The sequence below is a fragment of the Mycetomoellerius zeteki genome, unplaced genomic scaffold (assembly GCF_001594055.1).
Source record: "Mycetomoellerius zeteki isolate Tzet28-1 unplaced genomic scaffold, Tzet1.0 scaffold241, whole genome shotgun sequence".
Taxonomy (NCBI): domain Eukaryota; kingdom Metazoa; phylum Arthropoda; class Insecta; order Hymenoptera; family Formicidae; genus Mycetomoellerius; species Mycetomoellerius zeteki.
The window spans coordinates 546,363-571,347 of record NW_017257218.1 but is presented as its reverse complement, the minus strand read 5'-3'; the positions used below and the strand labels follow the sequence as shown (position 1 = coordinate 571,347).

Below are 24,985 nucleotides of genomic sequence, written 5' to 3'. Positions count from 1 at the left end.
AATAACATTATTTTTATTTGTACTTCGTAGTTTATTTAATATAATCTTATTACGACACTTTTATATTGAAGAATTTCAGGGAATAATGTCTTTTACCATAAATGCTGTCAACCTATTAGCTGTCTCTTATCATAAATGAGCATATCATGAAATCAAGGAAAAATATCATCGAGTCTATCTAATTCTAGCTCGAATCGATATCGAAATGATCTCGAATTTTAAATTAATAAAATTTAAATGTTAGTCTATCATACAAGTTTCCAATATCATTTGGAAGTATACAAATATACTACTAGTGTCACTGCTACTGCAGTAGTATTACTACTGATATGTACTGTATGATGGTAATAGTGTCAATGCTGAGCCAGTAGTGTTACTACTGCAGTAGTATATGACGACATATGATGTAGAACTATTTCCAGTAATTGTAATATTTGGTATAAAAAATTTATTACAGTAAAAATACATATATATCATTAGAGCAATTAGTATTATTCCAGCTAATAGAAATAATATTTTACAGTATTATTAAAAACAAGTTATTATCATAGGTATCATCATTTATACACTACTACTATATTTAACATTAATTATTTTTTCTATATGTGTTTCGCTTCTTTCACAACATCTTTGACCAGGTATATTATAACTATATGTCCATTAACAATACAAGTGTTCATGGTTCTTCGAAGGCGCAGTTCCTGTATGATTACAGATATCAAGCATAGTAAGTGGAGGTTTGGATTCGGATGGGTGACTGCGCATGGATGCATCATAAAATTAGTTCTTGAATTCATAAAGGAAATTTTTTTTTATTAGAATTTTTTCATGTATCTTCTGAAATATGATGCTAATCAATAATACTTATTTTCACAATAAAATTTCAATGAAATTTTAATGAAATTTTCTTCACCACTATTACACTATTAGTGACACTACTTGTGGAATTTACTTATTGCATTAGTAACACTAGTAGTATATTTTTATGCGGGCTAGATCAATTCAAGATTTGATTTTCAACTCGAAAATTAATCGAAATTGGAGTCAAAAATTCGTCGAAATCAATAACAATTTCGAAAATTTTCGACTTTTAATTTCGACATAGAAACGACGTCTTTTCGAGGAACTATTTCTGACTAGGAGAGTTCCATAAAGACATAAGTTTCATAAAGGAGCATGTATACTCTATTGGTTCTGCCCTTACTCTACTATAATTTATATACCGAAGATGGCCCAAAGAGGAGTCGAAATGTCTAAATAAACTCAGTATTCAGAAGTCAAATATTAGATTAATTGCACACCATTAACAGCGCTAAAACTTTCACTATAGCCCTTATTTATATCAAAAAAAAAAATTGTTGACAATTTCAAGAATTTTTACACTTAGTGATTCATATTATGTTTAATAAATTCGCGGTTGTATCGCTGTTCTTTTTGCCGTGTTATTATCGAACGTAAAGCGTTTTCACGATTCATCTTCTCCAAAAAATTTTCATATCTTATACTTTTAAGAAATTTTTAAATTTTAAAAAATTTCTGAAAAAATACCTTAAATTTTAGACTTATAAATTTTCTTTGGAAATTATAGAATGAGAAATCTTAAAAATTTTAGAATATCAGAATTCATATACATATTTAAAGCATTTTAGAAGATTTCCTCAAAAATTTCTTTCTGACTTCTGGTGTTGTAATTTGTAAAAATCTGAGGAATTTTTCTAAAAAGTTATAAAATTATACAGAAATTGTGAAAAATTCCGATATTTATTTGGGAATTCTAGATTATATGAAAAATTTTTAGAAAAAATTTCACCAGGGATTCTCGATTGGATTATAAAATCTTACCTTGCTGAACTGTCCCAATACATCTTTCAGGATGATAGGAGGCACGTCATGCAATAGGGATTCAAGAGCCTCAATATACATACATTTTTGCAGAATTTGTTTTAGTGCTGTATAACATTTTGCTTTGAGATCCTCGGAACTTATCGGATCATTGTACAGCTAATGAAATCGTATATATAATTGTAAAATCAAGAATATTAATTATAATGTGAAAAGAATAACTAAATACCTCCACTAATTTAGACAATAGGTTTGCAATCGCAACTGCCTTTGCATGTTCGGGCGTATATTTGCCAATTTGTCCGATAGCCCAAACGGTTACCGCGAGAATGTGATCGTCCGTTTCCTCTTGTAATACAACTGCTAATTGTACGATGCCCTGAGTAACACAAGTCTGTTATATACAGTTCGAAAATCGTCTCCCGTTAAGCACAAAGTAACAATAATAATATTATATCAATATTACAATTTCTTATTCAATATTATAAATGTCACATATAAAATATGTACATAATTAACTACGTTGTTGAATAGGAAATGATAACACTGTTGTAATGTTACTGTTACTTCGCGTTTAACGAGCTATTACTTGCATCTAATTGATACTTCAGATCTTATTATAGCCACAGCCAGCTGATCAGAGTGACCAGCAATGTAACCAAGTGTCATAATTGCCGGTAATCTGGTCGCCGATTTTGAGATGCCAATTAATTCGATAAGCGCAGCGATACCTCCGCTGTTTACTACAAGCTGCGCCAACTGTGAAAATTGTGTTATAAGCTGAATGAGAAGGTATGACGACATTTCAGCTTTTACCTCAAACGTATGTTTGCAGATCTCCCTAGTTAAAATCGCCGCGACTTTACTGACATTCTCATCCGGATGCACCATGTGTGCCAAAATGTCCTGAAAGATATCTGCCTCGATCACAGCCTCCGCTAAATCTGCAGAATGTTTAGCTATGCTGCTTAGCGCTAATAACACTTGACGCTGCAGACATTATAATTATATTCAAGTGTCAATATTTCGATCAGATGTTTAATATATAGCTTTGGCCATAAGTAAAGCAGGATGTATTGTATATTGTTTACATGTAAAATTATATATGTATATGTATATACATATATATACACACTGCCGGTCAAAAATCTTTGGACACCATGCATACTTACGGTATAAGGATAAAAACGTTTAAGCCCTCGTCTCTCGGTCCACATTTGTTTGCAATGTCGGAGCCATCTCTTATAATTCACACAAACATTTTTTTTTCAATTCAATAAAAAATAAAAACTTGTATTAACAACCACATACCTTGTTATCAAATCCTTGTCTCTCAACTTTCTACAATTGTTTTCACGTTACGATGACACAAAAGAAACATAGCGGAAATATTTGCAAACACACGGACAAAGATACAGCGCCAAGCGGAATGGAAATTGAAATCACTGTTATCAACTAAATGCTTATTTTTAGAAGATTACAAAGGTTTTATTTTTTTCCAAGGGTTCGTAAGGATCAAATGATAATGTTTTGTTTTGTTTCTTATACTTTATAAATAAATATAATGTTTTCTTTGATTTTGATCGAATATTCATGTTTGTCTTAAACATTTTTATCAGTATACAATAAGTATGCATGGTGTCCAAAGATTTTTGACCGGCAGTGTACATATATGATATATACGAGGGGGGACCCAAAAAAAACGGGAATTTCGTCATAACTTCTTTATTTCTCAATATTTTAACACCAAATTTTGATCACCTTCAAAGTATTCGCCATTGACCACAACGCACTTCTCCAAACGATTCTTCCATTGTTCAAAACAGTTTTTAAATTCACTCATCGGGATGTCCTTTAAGCCTTCCAGCGATTTTTGTTTCACCTCCTCCACAGTGGCAGATTCGATTGCAGAGGTGTTGTGCACGCGGAGTTCGTTCCCCCGGGTCAAACTGCCAACCAGAAGCTCTACTTGGAGGTTTTTGTTCCCCAGACTCAAAAGGAATATGAAAGGAAAGCGTTTTGCCACTGTGGAGGAGGTGAAACAAAAATCGCTGGAAGGCTTAAAGGACATCCCGATGAGTGAATTTAAAAACTGTTTTGAACAATGGAAGAATCGTTTGGAGAAGTGCGTTGTGGTCAATGGCGAATACTTTGAAGGTGATCAAAATTTGGTGTTAAAATATTGAGAAATAAAGAAGTTATGACGAAATTCCCGTTTTTTTTGGGTCCCCCCTCGTATATAAAACATCTGCATCTAAGTATATAAATGTAAAATTATGTTTTACATGTCATTTATGTTAATAATTTATGGATCGATTTATGGATCAAAGTCTACGTTCTTTGTGCGATAGTTATTAAAGCTTTTATCTCGCTTATATTGGGTTAGGGAAAAAGTCCCTTACCAAGTTGGTAAAGACTTTTCCCTATAAATATCTTCGTTAAAAATGATCAAAATCTAAATTAAAAAAAAAAGGTTTTTTTTTAATAATGGAATAAAAATCAGAGTAAAACTAACAGTACAGTCAGAAGCAATGAAGTTGCGACACTTTTTTTTCGAATGAGTTTAAGAATACGCGGTCAAGTTCAGGATGCGAATCCCTCTCTTGTGCAATGAATGAATATGATCGTATGAGGTTTGTCAAATGTTTATACAATGTGTAGTATAAATTTAAATGTTACGCGTCGCGCAAAATTCATAAGTTGTCACAAATTTTGTATAAAAAGTTTTGTAAAAGATTTAATATAGATGATTTAAGATTACAGAATAAATTACTGGCAAGTTGCTATCCAAAGTTCATCGTGAAAACATCAATTTACCACAATTGCGGATTATTAGTTGCTACAATTCTTTATAGCAATACATATTATGATTGTGAACAACATACCAGCAATAATGACACAGACACGTTGTTGCTATCTGGGCTATTTGGCGCTAGCAATATAATTGTCAGTGTGTTACAATGATAACCGTACTTTCGCGCCCTTCGTTTATACAACAATCTAGTAATCCCCTTAATTTAACCCTAGCGAGCACTGGAAACATATCTGCGCATGCGAGCGATCAACGTTGGTAATATTGGCGTGAGCGTCGTTTTTTTTGCCGTTATATCGTTCGAGTCTTCTACGCTCAAGTATGCCACACACGAAACCTTTATCCTTTATAAAATTCTCAATAAAATTTTTAGTGCTCAATACTTTTATGGTAACAAGTCAAAGTTCTTTTTCAGGGTTCCTGCTCACCTAAGGCTCCAATACAGTGTATTATAAATAACATAATAAAATAATAATTAATAATATACTTAATAATCACTTAATATATGTAATATACTTATTATTCATAAATTTAATATTATACATAATAATTGTCAGCGTGTAAACGTATATTTGCATTAATATTTATATATTTTAATATTATATAAGTAAATAATAGTGTGCATGTATCATGTTATATATTGTGTATTTATTTCATTTAAAATATGAAAGTGTTATAAAGAGTTATAAATTACGAGTTATAAGTTCGAGTTAAGAGGTATAATTTATAAAGTGTTATAAATTACGAATTAATAATTATTAATTGATTATTAATTTAAATATAATAATATATATAATAATTATAAATAATTAGTAATTAATAATTTTATTAGTTTATTATTTTATTTCTTTTATTTAATATTTTATTAATTCATTATTAATTAATTAATTATTAATTAATTATTAAATTATTAAAATTATTATATTGCTTATAATGTGCTCTACCACCGACGAGATACTTATCTTGTCGGTGGCTCTACTGATATCATATTCCATGAATTTCGCGCGACGCGTAACATTTAAATTTATGCTACACATTGTGGCTGTGTTCCAAAATTTACTGCTAGCGCTGAAAATCTACAGTTTACGTCACGTATACTATACATTTCCAGCACTGTCAGTGAATTTTGAAACACAGTCTGTATAGATATTTGACAAACTTCATACGATCATATTCATTCATTGCACAAGAGAGGGATTCGCATCCTGAATTTGACCGCGTATTCTTAAACTCATCCGAAAAAGTGTCGCAACCTCATTATTTCTGACTGTACATTTAAATTGTTATAAAAATAAATATTATTTTTTAATAAAATCGTCTCATAATTTATTATTTGTTAAATATATAGAACGTTAATGCCCGTATTCATAGTCAGACCTTGTACTTAAGGATTTCTTAAATTTATCTTTAGATACTCAGTAGTTTGTTTATAATTCGTAGAGCATCTGAAGATGAATTTAAGGAAGCCTTAAATATAAGGCCCGACTATGAATACGGGCCTAAGAATCTTATTTTAAACCGTACATGAGAACACAATCAATAAACTAGAATACCGGTCGAAGCTGGGTCTTTAAATTAATGCTTTTAAATAATTTCTATATGAATTTATATATTAAATATGTAGTTATTTAAACTGCGTGCCGAAATGATTTTTCGAACTTAAAAAGGTGCCATTACATGCAAGCGTCGAGCGTCGAGCACCTGCGCAGAAGATTATTGCTGATTACTGCGCAGAAGTTTGAATCTCCAAACTCCTGCGTAATAATCTTTTGTGCAGCTTCTTGACGCAAAATGGTAAATTATGAGAAGTTATGTTTTGATATACATTACTATCCTAACATATAATGCTGAAAATTTATATTTATTTACATTATATAGTAAACTACAAGATTCCACTGTTACGTCCAACGGACTCCCACGACTCTTTTCTTTCGTGGAGATCTGGAGTTTGTCAAAAAATGGAGACAGTTACAAGTTACGGACAATTGAGCCGTTGCGGCTTAAAAGGTAATAAAAATCCTTTTTTTTTCTCCACTAAAAATTAAAAGTGAGAACTCCAGTATCTCGTCGTAAATGTCAATCCAAGACAATTTGAATCAGTGCACATGCGCAAATGGCGGGACTAAAGAGATGCCCTCCTTGGACATCAAGACTAAAAAAACGATAAATAATAATAAAAAATGTCACTTGGAAGCGCAGAACCGGTGCCAAAATATTTCTGTAACGGTCAAGTCGCAGACGATTCTCACAAGTTCGCGATCCTAAAATCTAGAATTGACATGCGACGTTCAGGGAGGTATTTGGCGGTCCTGTGCCGACACTGCACGTGCACTCCCTTGACGTATCCACTGGACTGGCGCCTCTCATAAATTTAAGGTCGTAAAATTAAGGATGACATCTCTGTTACACACTACAGATTCCTGTCAACATCCTTTCCTCCCCCATAACGTACTCCCAAAATCTTGATCAATCTGGAAGCGAGGAAAGAGTCCTACCATCAATTATTAGAACCTATTCCACCAATCGGAACATAACTAATCAGGGCAGATTACTATATAAACTGCAGTTCTTTGGTCTTCAGGGTCCTTTTTTCGATCATTTTTCTACGGAATATAAGAGTGCTTATTCTTTCATTTTTCTACGAAATATAAAGGTCTTTTTTCTTTCAAATTCCTGGAGAGTATATCTCGCTGGTATTTCTCCTTTTGACGATTGTGGTCTGTTAGAGTCAGTGCACATTTCACCGAGAAGTCAGCGAAGGCCATCCGCCTCATCTGGGGGAGCTTCATCGGCTCACGAGACCAACAGAGAGTGTCCCCTAGCAGCACATTCTTCAACCATACCAAGTACCAAATAGCATCATCGAACAGTAAGTCATTGCTAAAATTCTTAGTTACCCTTCTGTACTCTCCTTTATCCTCTTTTGTTTTTATTCCCTTCAAAGAAAAAAAAAGAAGAAACACATAAAAACAAATCAGAGATCCTTACGATAAAAATAATAATTCTAGTGCAACCACGCGACACCCCTGTCGAATCCATTCAAAGCCTCCGACAAGTTGCCATGTTCTACCATTCTTTGGTTAGCCAAAGCACGACCGCCAACGCCGTGACCGCCTTCGTGCCATCGCCAATCAGTTAATAGACGAAATTTCGTTCGACACTTCAAGAATCCAACCCCCCCAGTTTCTTTCTTGCCTTCTCTAGAAGTGTCCTATTCTCCAGTCTCCAACTCTTCCCTCGATTCTTTCTCCGAGCTTTTTCCTTTCGATCAGTCACCTGCTCTATCTCCGGGACTATTGTTACCATCTGTTTCTCCACCAGAGATCCCAATCACTTCGTTTTTTCTCACTTACCCCATAGACGGTTTCACTCCTGAACCTCTACCCCTGCTCTTCCATAATGCTCAGCAGTTAATTCAGTACATTGAAAGTACCCCTCCTGCTCTTGACGACCTAGTGGTAATTCGTCTGGAGAGCTCCGCTCTCCTTTTTTCCGTCCCAATTATTCACCTCGTCGCTGTGTCCTACCGATTGGCTATTTAATGACTATTCTCAACCCCAATTTCTCCTTCCTCAGCCTCTCGCTATTTTTACTTTGTTTTATCTTACACATAAAGGCTGCGGTCCACTTAGCGCTTCAAACGCTACAGAGCATTTGTAGCACTAACATGACTGGTCCATTTGACGCTTCGGAACGCTCCCAGCAACCCTGATTACGTCATCAATACGTCATCGTTTTCACTCCCACTTCGCTCCAACTACCTCACCTCGGGAGGTGGGTTGGCTGGAGCGTTCACGTAGCAATTGTAGCATTCGGGATAGTAATGGACCAATCGGAGCGTAGCGTTTGGAGCGTAGCGTTCAGAGCATTTGAAAGAAGCATGTGGACCGCAGCCAAACACTATCACATATCGCAACTAAGCTGTTCAGCGCAAAAAAAAAACCAAAATGTATCTTATGTAATATTTATCCAATTTATGACCAATTATATTTCTCTATATTAATTAAACTCAAGGTGCATTGATTTAGCGTGTAACCTTTCCTCGTAGTTGTTCTAGTTAGCCCGCGATTGCACTTAGTCCTCTCCCCGGCTATAATAGATTAAATTCTAAAGTCGAAAAGCAGGACAACCGAACGTACGGTCGCATCTGGCGTTAAAGTGCGCTCTCGCGGCACACTGACCCAGTTTTGACTCTTAACGGGTGCGTTCGACTCGTGGCACCTCGCGAAGATCTTCGCTTCATCCTTCCAAGCAGCCCCTTCGAGGGGCTTCAGGACAAAGAGAAGTACCTCCCGTTTCTCGTCGCTCTTTCGCCACTTCTGGTCTATCCGGAGACCGGGCACGACCGAATCGGCAGAACCCGAGGTTCCTGTTGCGTTCATTCTTTAGTTCCTGGCTATCCGGAGTATGGACGTAACATCACTATTAAGCCCAAGACACAATACGAGGGAATAGCGATAGCGATAAGAATAACATGATTTCAACCTATCAGAAATCGGATATATCGGAATTCATAGTTTCTGATAGGTTGAAATCGTGTTATTCCTATCGCTATTCCCTCGCATTATGTTTTGGGCTTTAGTGTATTTCGTACATTAAATTCAATTTCAATAAAATTATTAAACATATCACTGCGTATGCTCTGACGCTTGATGCTGCCATGTAAAAGCACCTTAAGATTTGTTCGCGTTGCAAGCTCCGACATGCTCCAACATGCTCCTACCATAGCTCCTACTCACTCTATCAAGCGCGTTGGAGTGAGTATACTCGTGCTTGATAGAGGCTGCGGTCCACTTGACGCTACAAACGCTTCGAAGCATTCTTTGATTAGTCAATTCGTAAAATTCTTTGTTTTGATTGATCGCTCAAATGCTTCGAAACGTTTGTAGCGTCAAATGGATCGCAGGCAGAGTAAATAAGAGCTATGATAGGAGTATATTGAAGCATGTTGGAGTTTGCGACGCGAACAAACCAGAACAAGCCTACTACTATTATGTAGTAATAAACTGTTCTTTTTGGCTGAACTTTTGCACCAGTTCATCTTTCTTCTTCTTCTTTCCTCTTGAAGAAAAAAGAAAGAAAGATGAACTGGTGCAAAAGTTCAGCTAAAAAGAACAGGCCCATTATCACAAATTGAATATAGTAATATCACATATAGAACGTTTACGTCATTTTTAAGGTCTATACTTTATGGCCAAAGCTGTATATTTGTATCAGAGATTACCTTTACTTTGGCATCGACGTTGGCCTGCAGAGTTTTCGCAAGGAAAAAAATTGCACCAGCATCTACTACTGTCTGCGCAAGTTCAGTGCTGTGTTTACTTATGTCGCTAATAGCCGATGCACCAATTTGTTTAATATACAATTCGGGTTCTTGTAGACACAATACGAGAAGAGGTATCGCGTCTGACGGAGATATAATTAACTAATAAGTAAAATACCTTATTAATAACCATTGCAGAAAAAAACGTCAATGATAATTTTACTAGCATCCACCGTCGCTTGAGCCAAGTCCTTATTATGTCTCGCGATATATCCTAATGCCCAAGCAGCTGCTTCTTTTATTCCAGGATCAAAATCCTCCAAGCATTTAACTATAGTCTGCAAGCCATCATTGTGTACCACTATTAATGCCAGCTCCGGTGAATGTTTGGCTATTGCCCGCAAAATGAATAGCACCGCTTTCTTGTAAAATTTCTGTGACAATATATTTCACTTAGGGCCGGTTGTTCCACCTTTTGATAAATTTTATCTGTTAGATAAATCTGGCAATCCGTATATGTGATTGTGGATAATCTTTGCTACTTACTCAACAGGTAAAATTTACTAAAAGGTGAAACAATCGGGCCTAAATAGCTAAAAAAAATCTTCATAGTATATAGAAGATGGGATACAAAGTAATGTTTGAGAAAATATACTACTCGTTTTATTAATTGGCCTAGCATTTATTCTTATCGTTAAATACAATCGCTGCGCTTGACTTAGCGCCGAGACACTGCTGTGTTTCCTGATTTTATCCTTGTTGGAACAGAGTCATAAAATGTTTGAAAATAAGTCATTAATGCTTAAATAATGCAATGTTGTATCATATACTTCTGGCGGAACATCTTCCAATTGCTTAAGAAATATTGCAGGAAAAAATCTCCCAGCTAACACTAAATATTCACAGAAAATTCGATTCGTATTATCAATGTACCGAATGTTCCGGAACAGTAAACGAATCGTTACAGAATGTGCAAATGTCGATGAAATGTTCAGAATATTGTATGAATACTTCTTGTATATGCATGTATTTCACGAAAATCGCTAGCGAGCGAGGAGTACACATCGCCGCCGACAGAGGGCCACGGCGACGAGCATTTACTCGTAAACAAGAATCACCTGGGGAGAGAATATAAGGAGCACAGCACTTCGTCTGTGAAGTGAGCCCCAAAATTGGGCTCCAAGGTGAAAACACATTAAATGTGTTTTCCAAAGTAAAATTTTGTTTAAAAACTGATTCACGGACGACCTAATCTGGAAATTTTGAAAAAATTAAAATTTTGCGGAATATATATGGAACATTCTTGGAATATGTAACGATGTACAAATTAAATTTTTAACCGACATTTGAATGATTCTTTTACCGTAAATATTCGAAATATTTTGGAGTATCCTTGAAATGTTTTTTTGAGATTTTAGGAATATTTTATAAATATTTTATAAATATTTCAAAAATATTTAGCGTTTACTGGGCTGTTTCTCATTCTGCTCTTAAAAACTATTTGTAATGATTTGATGATATTTAAATTAGGCGATTGCGCTGGCCAGAAAAGATATTTAAATTTTGGAATAAACGATTTTGTATAGAGAGAAGTAAATTTTCTCCTCCAATATACTTATATGAGCAATACAAAGGTGTTCTGCTAAATTGCTAAAAGAATAGTACAATCCCCTACGACACAAAATATTGCAGCAATATTTCAATAGTGCACATATTACAAAGATTGCTGCAATATTGCTGCAATATTGAAATTTTAATATGTATTTTATTGGAAATATTACAACAATATTGCAAAATATTGTAATTTTAATATTTTGTAGAATATATTGCAATATAATATTGTGTGTGTGTGTGTGTGTGTGTGTGTGTATGTGTTGCAAGATTATAATTCAGTAAATAAGTATGCCGCCCCGCCGAGATGGATACGTTTGTCGATCGTAAGGAGAAAATGTCCAGGAGTCCTATAAGAAGGAGTACGCAAATCGAGTTAGCGAATCTCCTGGAGATTCTCAACCTTTTTTGGATGTGCTTTCTATACCCTAGAATATTTTTTGTTTATAACTTTATCGGATGTATTTTGGAATATGATGCTAAACAATAATATGTTAGCAATTAATAAAACTGGAATAATTATTGAAATATCGCATAAGGTTATAGCAATAAGTATGCAATACAAATTTTCTAAATGTTGCAGCAATATTGCAATGAGATTTTATTTTTGCGGACATAGGAATATTGTTACAATATTGCAGCAATGTTTTATGAAATATTGCAATCTTTCAAAATAATATTGCTGCAATATTTCATGCTGTAGGGGATTATTATATTAGTTATTTAAGCATTGTATATAACTATTCCAATAATACAATCTATGTCAAAAACAAATAGTATATTTTCTAGATATTCATATCATTTCGTCCATTCCTTGTACATGTAGTATAAATGATTAAGAGGATGCTGGAGCTGTCTGCGTATTATCGATAAAGCTAGCGTTTTTAACGTTTTTGTTTCTAGCTGTCCAATTTCTTCGTAGTAATTTCACAGAATAAAAATTCTTTTTCCATGATTAAAATATACATGTTAATATACCTGTTGTATTTCATGTCTAAAACTGGAAAAAATAAAAATACACATTTTTTATACATTTTACCTTCAATGGTCGCCATATTGAAATAAAAATGGATAAAGAAATCTGTATTTTTTTATTTTTCCCAGCTTTGGACACGAAATACAACAGCGCCAGCTGCATTAGCAATGCTAATAATATATACCTGGTAATATTAATTAAGTAATATTAATTTAGCATATATATTTAGCATATATATTTTAATTGTGGAAAAAAAGAATTTTTATTCTGTAAAATTACTACGGAGAAATTAATTGGACAGAAACAAAAACGTTAAAAACACGCTAGTTTTATCGGTAATACAGGCGGCTTCAGTATCCCCTTACTGAGATATATCTACAAATTATATATAAATTAAAGATTAATGAGATGATAGCATACATGTCAAAATTTTCCAAGCAAGGAAATACAACGATTCAGATTAATTTTATTCTCTATCCCGATAAAAAATTTTTCATACATTAATATGTATAAAAATGTATAAACATACATAAATATTCATTCGTATAATAAATATTTAAACGTATAAACATATATGAAATATGTCCATATAGGTATTCATGCATTTTTCTTTCTTTTGTAAAATTACTTTTTAGTGTAATAGAAATAACACAATAGTAATGTGAAAACATAAAAAATAATTAAAAGGATAATTTTCGCATTGTTCGTTTCAGAAAAAAACAAGTTTGGAAAAATGTTGCTCATACACAATTATGCATAACTTTATATATAATTATACATGAGTAATTTCTTTACACTTGATTTTTTCTAAAATAAATAGTATGAAAATTATCCTAGCTTCTAATTATTCTTAATATCTTCACATTACTATTATTATTTCTATTACACTGAAAAGTAATTTTGCAAAAGAAAGAAGGATGTATGAACATGTATGGACATATTTTATATAAAATGTTATGTGTGTTATGTATGTTTATGAATATTTATGTATGCCATGGTGGAAAAATGTTGCTGAAATTATTCCACGTTTTGGAACACTTTTCAACAAAATTTCAGCATTTCAAAAAAATTTCAGTTTAATTTCAGCGATTTTTAGCTGAAAAATTCATTTTCGACAAAATTTCAGAAAAATTTCAGCAAAATTTTTAAATAAATTTCAACAAGAATTTCAAAGAAATTTTAGTTGGATTTCAGTGATTTTTCAGTATGTTAGCTGAAAAATTCACTTTCAAGTGAAGTTTCAGCAAATTTTCAGCAATTTCGCTGAAATGTTCCAAAACGTGGAATAATTTCAGCGAAACTTTTTCACCAGGATGTTTATACATATTCATACATATTCATGCATGAAAAATTTTTTACCAGGTATCACTATCAAAATATTTACATTTAAGGAGTTCGTACATTCTGTTTGCCTATGTGTTGCAACAAATGGGACAATACATCTTTTCTAATGATAGCGTGCGCTAGTCTAGGATTATGATTCGCTAGTTTGCCTAGAGCAATTGCTGCCAGATGTTGGATGGATGGTATAGTATCGACTAATAAAGGACGTAAGAGATCAATGGCACCTGCTGCTTCCAGACAATCAATGTTGTTTGACTTTGAAGATAAATCTGCAATGGATTGCACAAAGAGCAATCGCGCCTTCTGATACTGATCGAAAACTACAAATGAAAAAAAGAGAAAAATGTTATTAATAATATAAAAAAATATACATAAAAACAAGGTGTCCCATTTTAAATAATGCATTAAGATTTCTCGAAAATCTTAATGCATGTATGGTAAACACAGAAAAATGTTTTAAACAAAAATTATATGGTTTGGAGGGGGACATAAGATGGTACCATTGATTTGACCTTGGGTGGCGACGCCAAGGCCAAGTCAAGGTCACGTCGATTTTTTTAAATGAAACCTCCTACTTTTCATTACATTTTCTTATAGCTTACCTTGAGAGCTTTTCAAAACACTATAATAAAATATTTTTTCATTGAATATTTTTCGAGTTATAAGGCTCGAAAGTTACAGTACAGCTGGCATTAGCATTACGCAAGTTATCCGACCGACAGCTAAAACCTCTTGAATGTTATTCTGGATCACATCCTGGATAACATTTGTCAAAATCAAGGCCATTGGAGGTTGTACCTCTTATTTTCATTTTTACGTAAAAAATGAATTTTTAGTGCAACTAATACTTAATGAAAAAATATTTTATTATAGTGTTTTCGAGATAAGCTATAAGAAAATGTAATGAAAAATAGGGGATTCCATTTTAAAAAATCGACATGACCTTGATCTTGGCCTTGGCCTTGGCGATGCCACTTAAGGTCAAATCAACGGTACCTTCTTATGTCCTCCTCCGAATTATACAACTTTTGTTTGAAACATTTTTCCGTATCTACCATAGTTTTCGAGAAATCTTAATGCATTATTTAAAATGGGACACCCTGTATATTAATATATAATATATTATAATATATATTTATTATAATTTTTCACAAACAGAGAAACAAAATATTTATCTATACTTAAAGATCTTGTTCAGACATTTGATTAAATAAAAAGTAATAATAAGCATATGCATATACCTTGTAAGATGGAGCGAGCTGTCATATTAATTTACTAGAAATATCAAACGTGTTCTGCATCATTATCATCTGATTTATGATTCTACCGCGGAACGACTTTTGACAGCTTTGATTTGTCATCTGTTTAAATAAAAACGTGAAACTATCGCGGATTGCGGATTGTGTATAATTTTAAAATGAGGTGAAAATTACAAAAATGAGTAAATTTCACTAGATATTGACCAATTAAATTATGAATATCTATTGAATTTGCTCATTTTTGTAATTTTCACCTCATTTTGCACATACACACCCCTTGGTTACAATACTATAGGATGAGATCTTAGGATGAGATCAAATTGACATATGTAGAGAATGGATTGCGCGATCCGTATCTAAAAAGGGAAGTTTCACAACTGTCCGGAACCGATTTGATTCTCCATGAAATATGTTGTTAAACACGAAAATCTAAAAGACACGTATTTTTTTTATACGTACGCTAATTCATGTTTAAAGGGTGAAACACCCCTTTGAATAAAAACGGTATTTCTATTTCGAGCCGAATACCATCGGAAGTATAAAAGATGAAAAAAAATTTGTTAAACAAAAGTTGTATGGTTTCAAGAGTACTTCAATGTTGTGAAGAAAAAAAATTTGTTTAATTTTTTTGTTTAACAATTGTTATAATAAAAAAAATTTTTTTTTAAATTTTTTTCAGCAATTTTGCTGAAATGTTCCAAAACGTGGAATAATTTCAGCGAAACTTTTTCACCAGAGTTTAAATAAAAATCGAGTATTATTGGCTAGTATTCATAGTCGGTTCTTATTTCAAGACCGTCTTAATATGTATATATGATTTCTGCTGGATTGAAATTTGTTATTTCCTGTTCCTATTGCCTGTACTTTTCATTAGATGCATCCAGAAGAACAACCGCTCACTGAGCGCTCCCTGAGCAAAAAAAGGGATTAATCTATGATTATAATATGTTTATTTGTTATAATTCGTATAATGTAAAATAACTGGTCTATTATCGATAATCTTTAATATCATATTCCTTACTTATTTATTACTGTTTATTATTTTTCTAATGCCATGTTTGGGCCGTAAAGTTATATAACGCTCAGTGAGCGGTGGAGCGACTTTTAGGCCGGAATCCATAGTCCGATCTTAATCTCAAGTAATGTCTTAAGATGTTAATACGGCTCTCTGATTGGTTCATGCACTAGCTTAAGAACATCTCGAATCTTGAACAACATCTATGGATTCCGTCCTTAATTAAGATCGTATAATCTGCGATAAATAATTGAGTTTGTTTTTAGACAAATTTTCTTCTCTTCATTGTATATTTTTATGTTCAAAGTTTATTACTCCGAAATCCGAATACTCCAATGTTAGACTGCGCTCTCAAACTTCACTCGGATGGTACAATAAATGTAGAAAGCCCAAGAAGACTAGAACCAGGAGAGTCAACTCGCGTGGTGGGGGTGAGTCAAAAAGCGTCACCCGCTGCTTACCCCCAACCCCTGTTGAGGACGATGCTCAGTAGTTCACTGAGTACCTCACAAAATTGGAATATTGTTTTTCGATTTTCTTTATCTCCAGGATTGAAGTCACAATTTCGAACACAGCACACTCGCTTGGGCATCGTAAATCACATCGGATTAAATTTTTACGGTTTATGTTTAGTTCAAAATTCAATCAAACAGAAACAAGGTACGTTGACATGCGCAGTCACGAATTGAAACCGACTATGTAGAGCAACAGAGAGGATGAAGCGCAAGAGTGGGGGGTGTCGTTCGTTTCCACTTCTTGCCTCACCCCCACTACCGCTTTTACGCCGAGTTGACTCTCCTGGTTCTAGTCTTCTTGAGAAAGCCTTAAGCCATAAGGAATTGACCAATCACAGTTGAAAGACGTGAAGAAAATTAGTCAAATATAATTAAGTTTATAATTAAGTTGATTTCTTACTACACATAATTTCTTACTACGCATAATTAGATCCGGGCTTAATTGATTAATTTTTGACGATTTTAGGTTTACTATATTCATTGCACTACACCTACTACACTCATACTACACCCAGGCTTTGTTCGTTTTCGTAATGTATAAATCTATCTTTATAAAGGTACTTTTACATATGGCAGCGTCGAGCGTCGAGCATCGTGAGCTTGCTATTCGGCAATTTGGATCACGTGACCTGTTTTTAGCGAATAGTAAGCTCACGATGCTTGACGCTCCCATGTAATGACAGCTTAAAACGTGCAAAAGCATGTAAACGTATATATGGCTATGTTTCAAAATCGACTGCTTGTATTGAAAATCTATAGTGCACGTAACGTAAACTGTAGCATTTTCAGCGCTAGCAGTAAATTTGGAACACAGCCCTAGTTCGACCAATCGGAATAAAGAGATTTTTATTCCTCTTATCAAAAAAGCCCAAAATACAATGCGAGGGAATAGCAATAGCGATAGGAATAACACGATTTCAACCTATCAGAAACCGTGTATTCCGATATATCCGATTTCTGATAGGTTGAAATCATGTTATTCCTATCGCTATCGCTATTCCCTCGCATTGTGTCTTGGGCTAAATGGTCGAATCCCATTCAATCTTAACGTAATTGCAATTGTCGATGTAGATATAAAGTTTTTTAAATTATTGAAAACTATTCTATTGAACCCTGTGATTACAGCTTGCACTAACAAGTTGTGATTAATGCAATACATCAAATTTCAATGTATTTTTCTTTCATCGTATCAAAGCTCGAGTTATATATAGCGTAAAGTTCTAAATGTTGCTTTGCGCATCAATGGTGCGTATGCAATGTTTTTCGCGTCAGACTCTCGAGTCTTGAGTCTCGTGTCGCGGTTGCGTGAGGTGAGGGCTGTAAATAGGTATTGATAATAAACACGATTCGATCTAGTCCAAGAAGTAGACCCTTGTCCGTGTGTGTTCCAGGTTGAGCGTGAGCGTAGCAATATACTATATACTACAATACTACACGCCGGAGTCGAGCGCGTCGGGAGCGTGCAATTGGTGTCTGCTGACTGCTCGTGTTTCTGCGTGTTTTGCTGACCGGAGTACGTCAAGTACGTGTATGTACGTTCATATGTACACACGTCGCGCGTCGCTCCTTTCCACGAAGCGTGTGCGGTATAAAAACGAACCATGCGTGGCCGTGGTGATGCACTATCAGTGTCGGAATAGCAATCAACTGCGCAATGGGCGATAGGTGTGGCATGTGAAAAAGGAAAGGAAAGCTCGTCACCGAGTTGCCGCGAGTGATCAGAGAGCACGAGAGAGAGAGAGAGAGAGAGAGTCAGAGGGAGAGAGCGCGAGTGGCGTAGTGCATTTCGGAAGTATGAAGAGATTTCATGAGACATGCGACATTATTTCGTTTCCTCGGTGGCGCAAATCATCATTCTGAGGAAGATCACGCGTTTCAATACACGCGTAGATGATCTCGTAAGACTCTGACCGTCTTTTACGCATCCTACTGTGAGCTGTCTCAAGAGCGTGTCAGAGCGTGTGAGCTGGCGTGAGCCGTGAGCGTACAGTGTCTGCGCCTATGCGTTTCCATTCGTCGCGCGCTCATCTACCATCTACGTAGTAGGGGCAGTGGAGGGGAGAACAGCGGTGCCGGTAGCACTAGTTGTTGGAGAGAGACGTGAGGAGGTTTCGTGCGAGAGAGTGAGGTTAGCTTGTATGTGTGCTCGCTTTCTCTCTCTCTCTCTCTCGCTCACTCGCTCGCTCTCCCTTTCCCTCACGCGCGCGTCAGATCTTGGCTCCGTCCAGCTCCGTTTCGCTCACTCTCTCCCCATCTCGCGCGCGCGGGACTGTCGCGCTTCTTTTCTTTCTCTCTCTCTCTCTCTCTCTCTCTCTCTCTCTCTCTCTCTCTCCTCTCTCGCTCTCGTGTGCGCGCTTGTCGCTCGTTTGTGTTTGTTCGCTCACTCGCTCGCTCGCCCGTCCGCCCGCCCGCCCGTCGGCTGGCGCGTGCGCGCGCGCATTAACGGAATTTGCGATCGAGCACGCAGGGACCACCGACTAATGTTTAAATGGACGCATCGTCCATTATCACCCAAGTGTCGCAGGATGACGAGTTAGGTGCGTTCAACAGCGAGAAAGGTGCGTATCGCGTAAATACATCCGCGCCATCCCGTCCTCCATCCACCCCCGCGGCTGCAACGCACTCCGCCAGATGCTGCCGAGATTTTATTCCCCTGCACCTGTTACGGAACTCCGCATCCGCGTTTCTCTTCTTGCTCTACGTTGCCTAACTTCAGTCTCCGTCTTCCCTCCCGTCCCATCTGTGACAACTTCTCGCGTGTCGTTCCCCCTTCTTTCTGCTCCTCGATCATTGATATTGTCATCCCTTGTCATTTTGTCATTTTACATCGCGCCTCCACCAAGCAATATCACGTATTTCCTTATTTTCTTATGCTTTGTCGTGCCCTTTAACCTTTCACATGCCTTTCATGAAAAACTCTAAGGGCAAGCCGTAAAGACAGCAATAAAAAGAACTCGCTGTAAAAGATTAAATGCAGCACGTTGACCGCTTCCATGATTGTGCATGCATACATATACACAAGATGCGATTGCTATTTTTGACATACATACACCGAACTTGATTTGACAATATCAATTTAGATCAGACATAATCGGTATGCTAGTATGCTTTTTTATCGGTAAAATTTGAGAAAATATATGTGTGTGTGTGTGTGTGTGTGTGTGTGTGTGTGTGTGTGTGTGTGTGTGTGTGCAGAAAAAGAGACAAATCTCTTTTCTCTTGTGGTTACTTTTTTAACTCCAGTTACACAATTCACGGTTAACTCTTAAGTTGACTCTTGAGGTTCAATTATAGAATTGGAAAGAGATAAGGATTAAGTTAAACCTCCGTTAAAAATTAACGTGAATTGTGAAACTGGGCCTTAATCTATAAAAATTTAGCACATTGCCACTTTATAAAATCACAACTCAAAAATATCAAGTTTCTAATGCTTTCACTAATTTTCGTCTCAGTATGTATTTCATGTGTACATACAACAAGTGTGAAAGGCAGCAGTCAAAGTTTATTCAGAATATACATACATCTTGAGGAAATAATAAGTAATTTACGTTGCAAACTTAAATATGTTTTTCAAGCTGATTTCTTGCAAGAATCACATGACATGAATTGACACATTGGTAATTATTTGTCACCTCTCTTTTCTCTGTGTACTACAGCCCAGTTACCTCGAGAAAATGAAGCAGTCAACAATACTTTGTCGAATAACAAGAAGCCAAGGGGACGTGGGCTCTTACGCTCACTGTTCTGTTGCTTTGGAAGAGGCCGTAATGGTAGTTCAAAGAGCTCCAAGGCGAGTTCTTTACAGGGTGAGGGACGTGGGTCGCCACCACCTGGCACTGGATCTCCGAGATTTCTCCTACCACCAGTTAGGCACCAAGACATGCACAAAAAGTGCATGGTAATCGATTTGGACGAGACTCTGGTGCATAGTTCTTTCAAACCTATCAACAATGCAGACTTTGTTGTTCCTGTAGAAATTGACGGTACGGTACATCAAGTGTACGTCTTAAAGAGGCCTTACGTGGACGAGTTTTTGCAGAGAATGGGTGAATTATATGAATGTGTATTGTTCACTGCAAGCTTAGCTAAGGTAGGTTTATAAAAATAAACAAGTAATTATTTTGAAATAAATATACTAAAATAAACAAAATTTTAGTTAGAATACATATTAGTATAATCAAAAATGCTTTTACAATAATTTTGATTTAACAAAATTATTTGTATAGGATTTAGCAGTTTACTGTAAATTTATGTACTACTTAAAACATTTATATATTAGTAATATGTTAACTGATTTTAATAGAATTTGTCAAAATAAAATATATTATTTAGAACTGATTTATAATGAGATTTGAAAAAATGAAGAAAATAAAATTGTACAAATTATTTTATACATTTGTAGTATGCCGACCCAGTGGCAGATCTGTTAGATCGGTGGGGGGTATTCAGAGCAAGGTTATTCAGAGAATCTTGTGTGTTCCATAGAGGAAACTATGTTAAGGATTTGAACAAATTAGGACGGGATTTACAGCAGATCATTATTGTAGATAATAGTCCTGCCAGTTACATTTTCCATCCAGATAATGCGGTAAGATATATTTATAATGATATGAAAAAGAACAATTTATTTTAGTGTTGAATAAAATTTATATCATCGCATTTATCTTCATAATCAAATGAGGCATTAAATAAATTTTGGTAATTAATACGGTAAACGCCACGCGCGCGCCGCCGGTCTTAAAAACTTTTTAAACTATTTAATAGATCTGCTTTAGAGAACAAAACTACTGTGCTTTCATATGACTGACAGACGATTTGTTAGTCGTCCCGGCACCATTTTACCTCTTTTTTGTCCTTTTGTTTATTTTAGCTCACGCTCTGAGCATATCTCCAGTTGACAATATAATTTATACGGCGTAAACGGATAAAGTTTAATGAAATAGGCTCGACTCCAGGACAACTAACAAATCGTCAATCACACAAAAAACACAATGCAGTTTTGTTCTCTAAAGCAGATCTGTCATATATTTTGAAAAGTTTCTGGGATTAGCGTGACACAAACGAAAAATCCGAGTGCCGGTCCGTAGGACATCGACCGGTATGGCGTTTAATGTGTTAATAATAAAGATGATATTTGTTCATAGGTTCCAGTAGCATCTTGGTTTGATGACATGACGGACTCCGAGCTACTGGATTTAATCCCCTTCTTCGAAAAGCTCAGCAATGTGGAAAACATCTACACGGTTCTGTGTAATAGCAATCATCCTTACAATCAGATACCGGCGCACGCGGTGCAGAGCAATCAGAGCCTGCCGACTTCAATTTCAATGGCTGCTTCCTAGCCCCACCTGAATCCTGGCAATGCAGCCAGTCTTGTTGCTCAATGCACCTTGCAGAGGATTCTGAGGGGACTGCTTCATATGACCCACTTGCTATGTGGCGAAGAACCTCGAAATGCCCCTCCTCGTTGATATTTGGAAAAACCGCTCCGATCAGCGCAGCCAAATGTCTTATATCTTGAAAAGTGCATCATTTAAGTCACAGCTGCTGATATCCTTCTTCCTGGTGAGCAACGTAACGAAGACTGAATCAGCTTCGAAGCGCGAGTGTTCTTCCATTTTGCACCAAGCATAAAAAAATGACCAACTATATCGATCCTATCTGCATTGGCAGATTGAAAATACTGTCTGTATTCGATAAAAGAACATAGCGAAGGATGGAACCAGGAATTTCTGTCAAGCAGAAAAGTTAATTGATCGCTAGAGAAAAGAAAGCGATGGTTAGGGTGACTGCCTATGGTGATTGTATACTGGAAAAATGTTAAGTGTTAAAAAAGAAAAGAAAGAAAGAAAGAGCGAAAGTATGAAGAGAAAAAAGAAGAGAGATCGCTCCGAGTCGTTTGATGGGCCATGCTATGCATTGTTGCCGTATAGTTTTTCTATTCGAGTCAAGATAAAGTCATGCAAACTTTGTTTACTTAGATTCGATTATAGAGAAGACATCAATGCTCCGATTACGTTTATGAATACTTTTGACCCAACTTACAGAAACGTTGAAAAAAAGGAGGGTAACAGTGGCAGGTAGAATTTGAAATATATATTTTATTTGTTAAAAATTTAAGATAGAAAAATTTTATTTTAATTATGTTATTTTAATTATTTAAAATAATGTTGTAAAAAATCTAAGGCTCTTATTTTAGAATTTAATATTAAAATATAGCTTTTAAAATGCGTGGATACAAAAAAATCAAAACAAGATTTACATATTAATATCTAAACTTTATAAGCAGAATAAAATGTAAAATATAATCCAGGATTCTAAAATTCTAAAATTTTGAAAATATAAAAAAGAAATTAGAAATTTGTTCTTAAAAAAATTAAAATGTTTCAAGTTTTATTCTTTTAAATGTTTAAGACTTTTTCAAAAAACTTAAATATGCAAATTTGATCTCAATAAAGTCTAAAAAACTTTTTTAAAAATATTTTGAGTAGGGATGCACCGCGCGCGCGCGGATTGTAAAGTCATTGGATACTGGGTATCGAATATCCGGCATCACATTGTTTTCGGATGTCAGGTCGAATATCAGGTAGGGCAATTATCCGGACACCGGATATTTCTCCGGATATCCTGTATAAGCCATATATCTGAAAAATGGTTTCCAAAAAAAAGAGCAGCAAGGAGAAAATAACGATAGTCTTTTTCTGTATTTTCCCAACGTGAAAAGAAAGATAGAAAAGAGAGATGAACTGCAAGAAATTTAGCTGAAAAGAATAAAATTCTACATTAATGACGCAAACTGTTAATGTAAAATTTTCAACGAATATACATATTACCGGATATTAATGATATCCGGCCGGATAGTAAAAAAGTGCCGGATATGCCGAATACCGAATATTTTCCAGATATTTGGTGCATCCCTAATTTTGAGAATATATGTAATTCAAAATGTATATTATCAACAGTAGAATACTACTCGCTTTACACTGCCGAAGAGTAGGAATAACAATTTTCCGCGTGTTTTATTAAATAAGTTTTCATTTTTATACTTATAAAGAATTTGATAAATCACTTGAATCATAAACGTGATAAAAGTGATACATACATCACCGACGAGATATTATTAAAGACGGCCGGGCCTGGACAAATTTTCGTGACTATTAATAGAATCCCGGGGGTCCAGGGATAATTGAAGAATGATGACATTATCGACAATTGATACAAATTATTAACATGAATATTTGGATAATACATTATTAAATTTATGATCTTTTATTATATAAATGCTGCATAAATAAGTTTGTATAGTTATGCTATAATATCTTATATATTGCCGCAAAATTACAATTTTTTCTCTGCAGTTATCGTCTCTATTGATGATAATCAACCACGGATGATAACATTAAAATCACAATTTTAAATAAAAATCGAGTATTATAGATGTATTGAGTTTTAAACATATATGTATATATGTCTACGAAACTAATAAAACATAAAATTATAGTACATAAAACTATATTATCAGTTCAGTTTCTTATTATGTTATCTTATGCCCGGTTGCATCCACGTTACTTTCACTTTAAATATAAGACTTAAAACTCTATCTCTCCCTCTCTCAGCTTTAAAGAGAGAAAATGAGAGTCTTAAGGCTCGCTTAAAGTCAAAGTAACCGTTGGTACAACCGGGCTTAATCACTTAAATTTTAACACTCGTGCGCGAATTTCCGTTAAGCGACCGGCCGTTTTTAATAGTATTTCATCGGTGTTGTATACCTATGTACAGGGTATTTCCTCTAATTCGATCATTTAAAATATCTCCATTGTTTTTGATGATACGAGAAAATATCATAGGGGATCTTGTTCAATTCGAAGGGGCACATATTATGATGAGCAAAAAATTTTTCTCAATATCATATTTTTTGAGACTTCAAAAAAAGTCACTTCCACTTTTTTAAATGGAATTGTATGATTTTTTATATTTTTTTACACAATATGATTCCTCTAATTATTCTGCATATAAAAGAATTAAGGTAGTAATATCAAAAAAACCAATTTACGAGGTATTTTATACTTTATTCTGGCATATATTGACATAAAATGTTAAATAACTCGTAACCTATTAATTTTTTGATAATCATACCTTAATACTTTTATGAACAGAATAATGAGATGAATCAATTGATAGAAAGAAAATACATAGTTGCTTTAAGAAATATGAATGCAAAATGGATAATTTTTTAAATAAGCAACTATGTGTTTTCTTTCCACTAATTCATTCATCTCGACATTATTCTGTTCATAAAAGTATTAAAGTACGATTATAAAAAAAATTAATAATTTACGAGTTATTCA

At 34.8% G+C, this 24,985-nt stretch overlaps 2 protein-coding genes across 3 annotated transcripts in view; one reads left to right on the top strand and one right to left on the bottom strand.

The window, feature by feature from the left end:
- The window catches only part of LOC108723480 (sperm-associated antigen 6), a 44,742-nt gene extending 29,536 nt beyond the window's left edge, over window positions 1–15,206 (bottom strand). For both annotated transcript variants that reach the window (XM_018449281.1, XM_018449282.1), the window contains exons 1-8: window positions 15,090–15,206; window positions 13,906–14,168; window positions 10,141–10,351; window positions 9,879–10,060; window positions 2,659–2,832; window positions 2,449–2,601; window positions 2,072–2,221; window positions 1,843–2,001 (exon numbers count right to left, since the gene is read on the bottom strand). In XM_018449281.1, the coding sequence (XP_018304783.1) occupies window positions 1,843–2,001; window positions 2,072–2,221; window positions 2,449–2,601; window positions 2,659–2,832; window positions 9,879–10,060; window positions 10,141–10,351; window positions 13,906–14,168; window positions 15,090–15,114 (1,317 nt within the window). In that variant the 5' untranslated portion in view covers window positions 15,115–15,206. The remainder of the gene's footprint in view (window positions 1–1,842; window positions 2,002–2,071; window positions 2,222–2,448; window positions 2,602–2,658; window positions 2,833–9,878; window positions 10,061–10,140; window positions 10,352–13,905; window positions 14,169–15,089) is intronic.
- A 3,164-nt stretch (window positions 15,207–18,370) lies between these two features.
- On the top strand, window positions 18,371–22,585 carry hzg (CTD small phosphatase herzog). Its single transcript, XM_018449283.1, has 4 exons — window positions 18,371–19,195; window positions 20,294–20,727; window positions 21,040–21,225; window positions 21,782–22,585. The coding sequence occupies exons 1-4, from the start codon at window positions 19,126–19,128 to the stop codon at window positions 21,977–21,979; spliced, it is 888 nt and encodes a 295-aa protein (XP_018304785.1). The 5' UTR covers window positions 18,371–19,125; the 3' UTR covers window positions 21,980–22,585.
- The last annotated feature ends 2,400 nt before the right edge of the window (window positions 22,586–24,985 follow it).

What these genes read in the sequence shown, in the direction of transcription:
- hzg (XM_018449283.1), top strand. Translation starts at nt 19,126, where the DNA reads ATGGACGCATCGTCCATTATCACCCAAGTGTCGCAGGATGACGAGTTA. An exon ending in TGCGTTCAACAGCGAGAAAG is followed by an intron (nt 19,196 to 20,293) that starts GTGCGTATCGCG and finishes TGTGTACTACAG; the next exon opens with CCCAGTTACCTCGAGAAAAT. An exon ending in TTTTCCATCCAGATAATGCG is followed by an intron (nt 21,226 to 21,781) that starts GTAAGATATATT and finishes ATTTGTTCATAG; the next exon opens with GTTCCAGTAGCATCTTGGTT.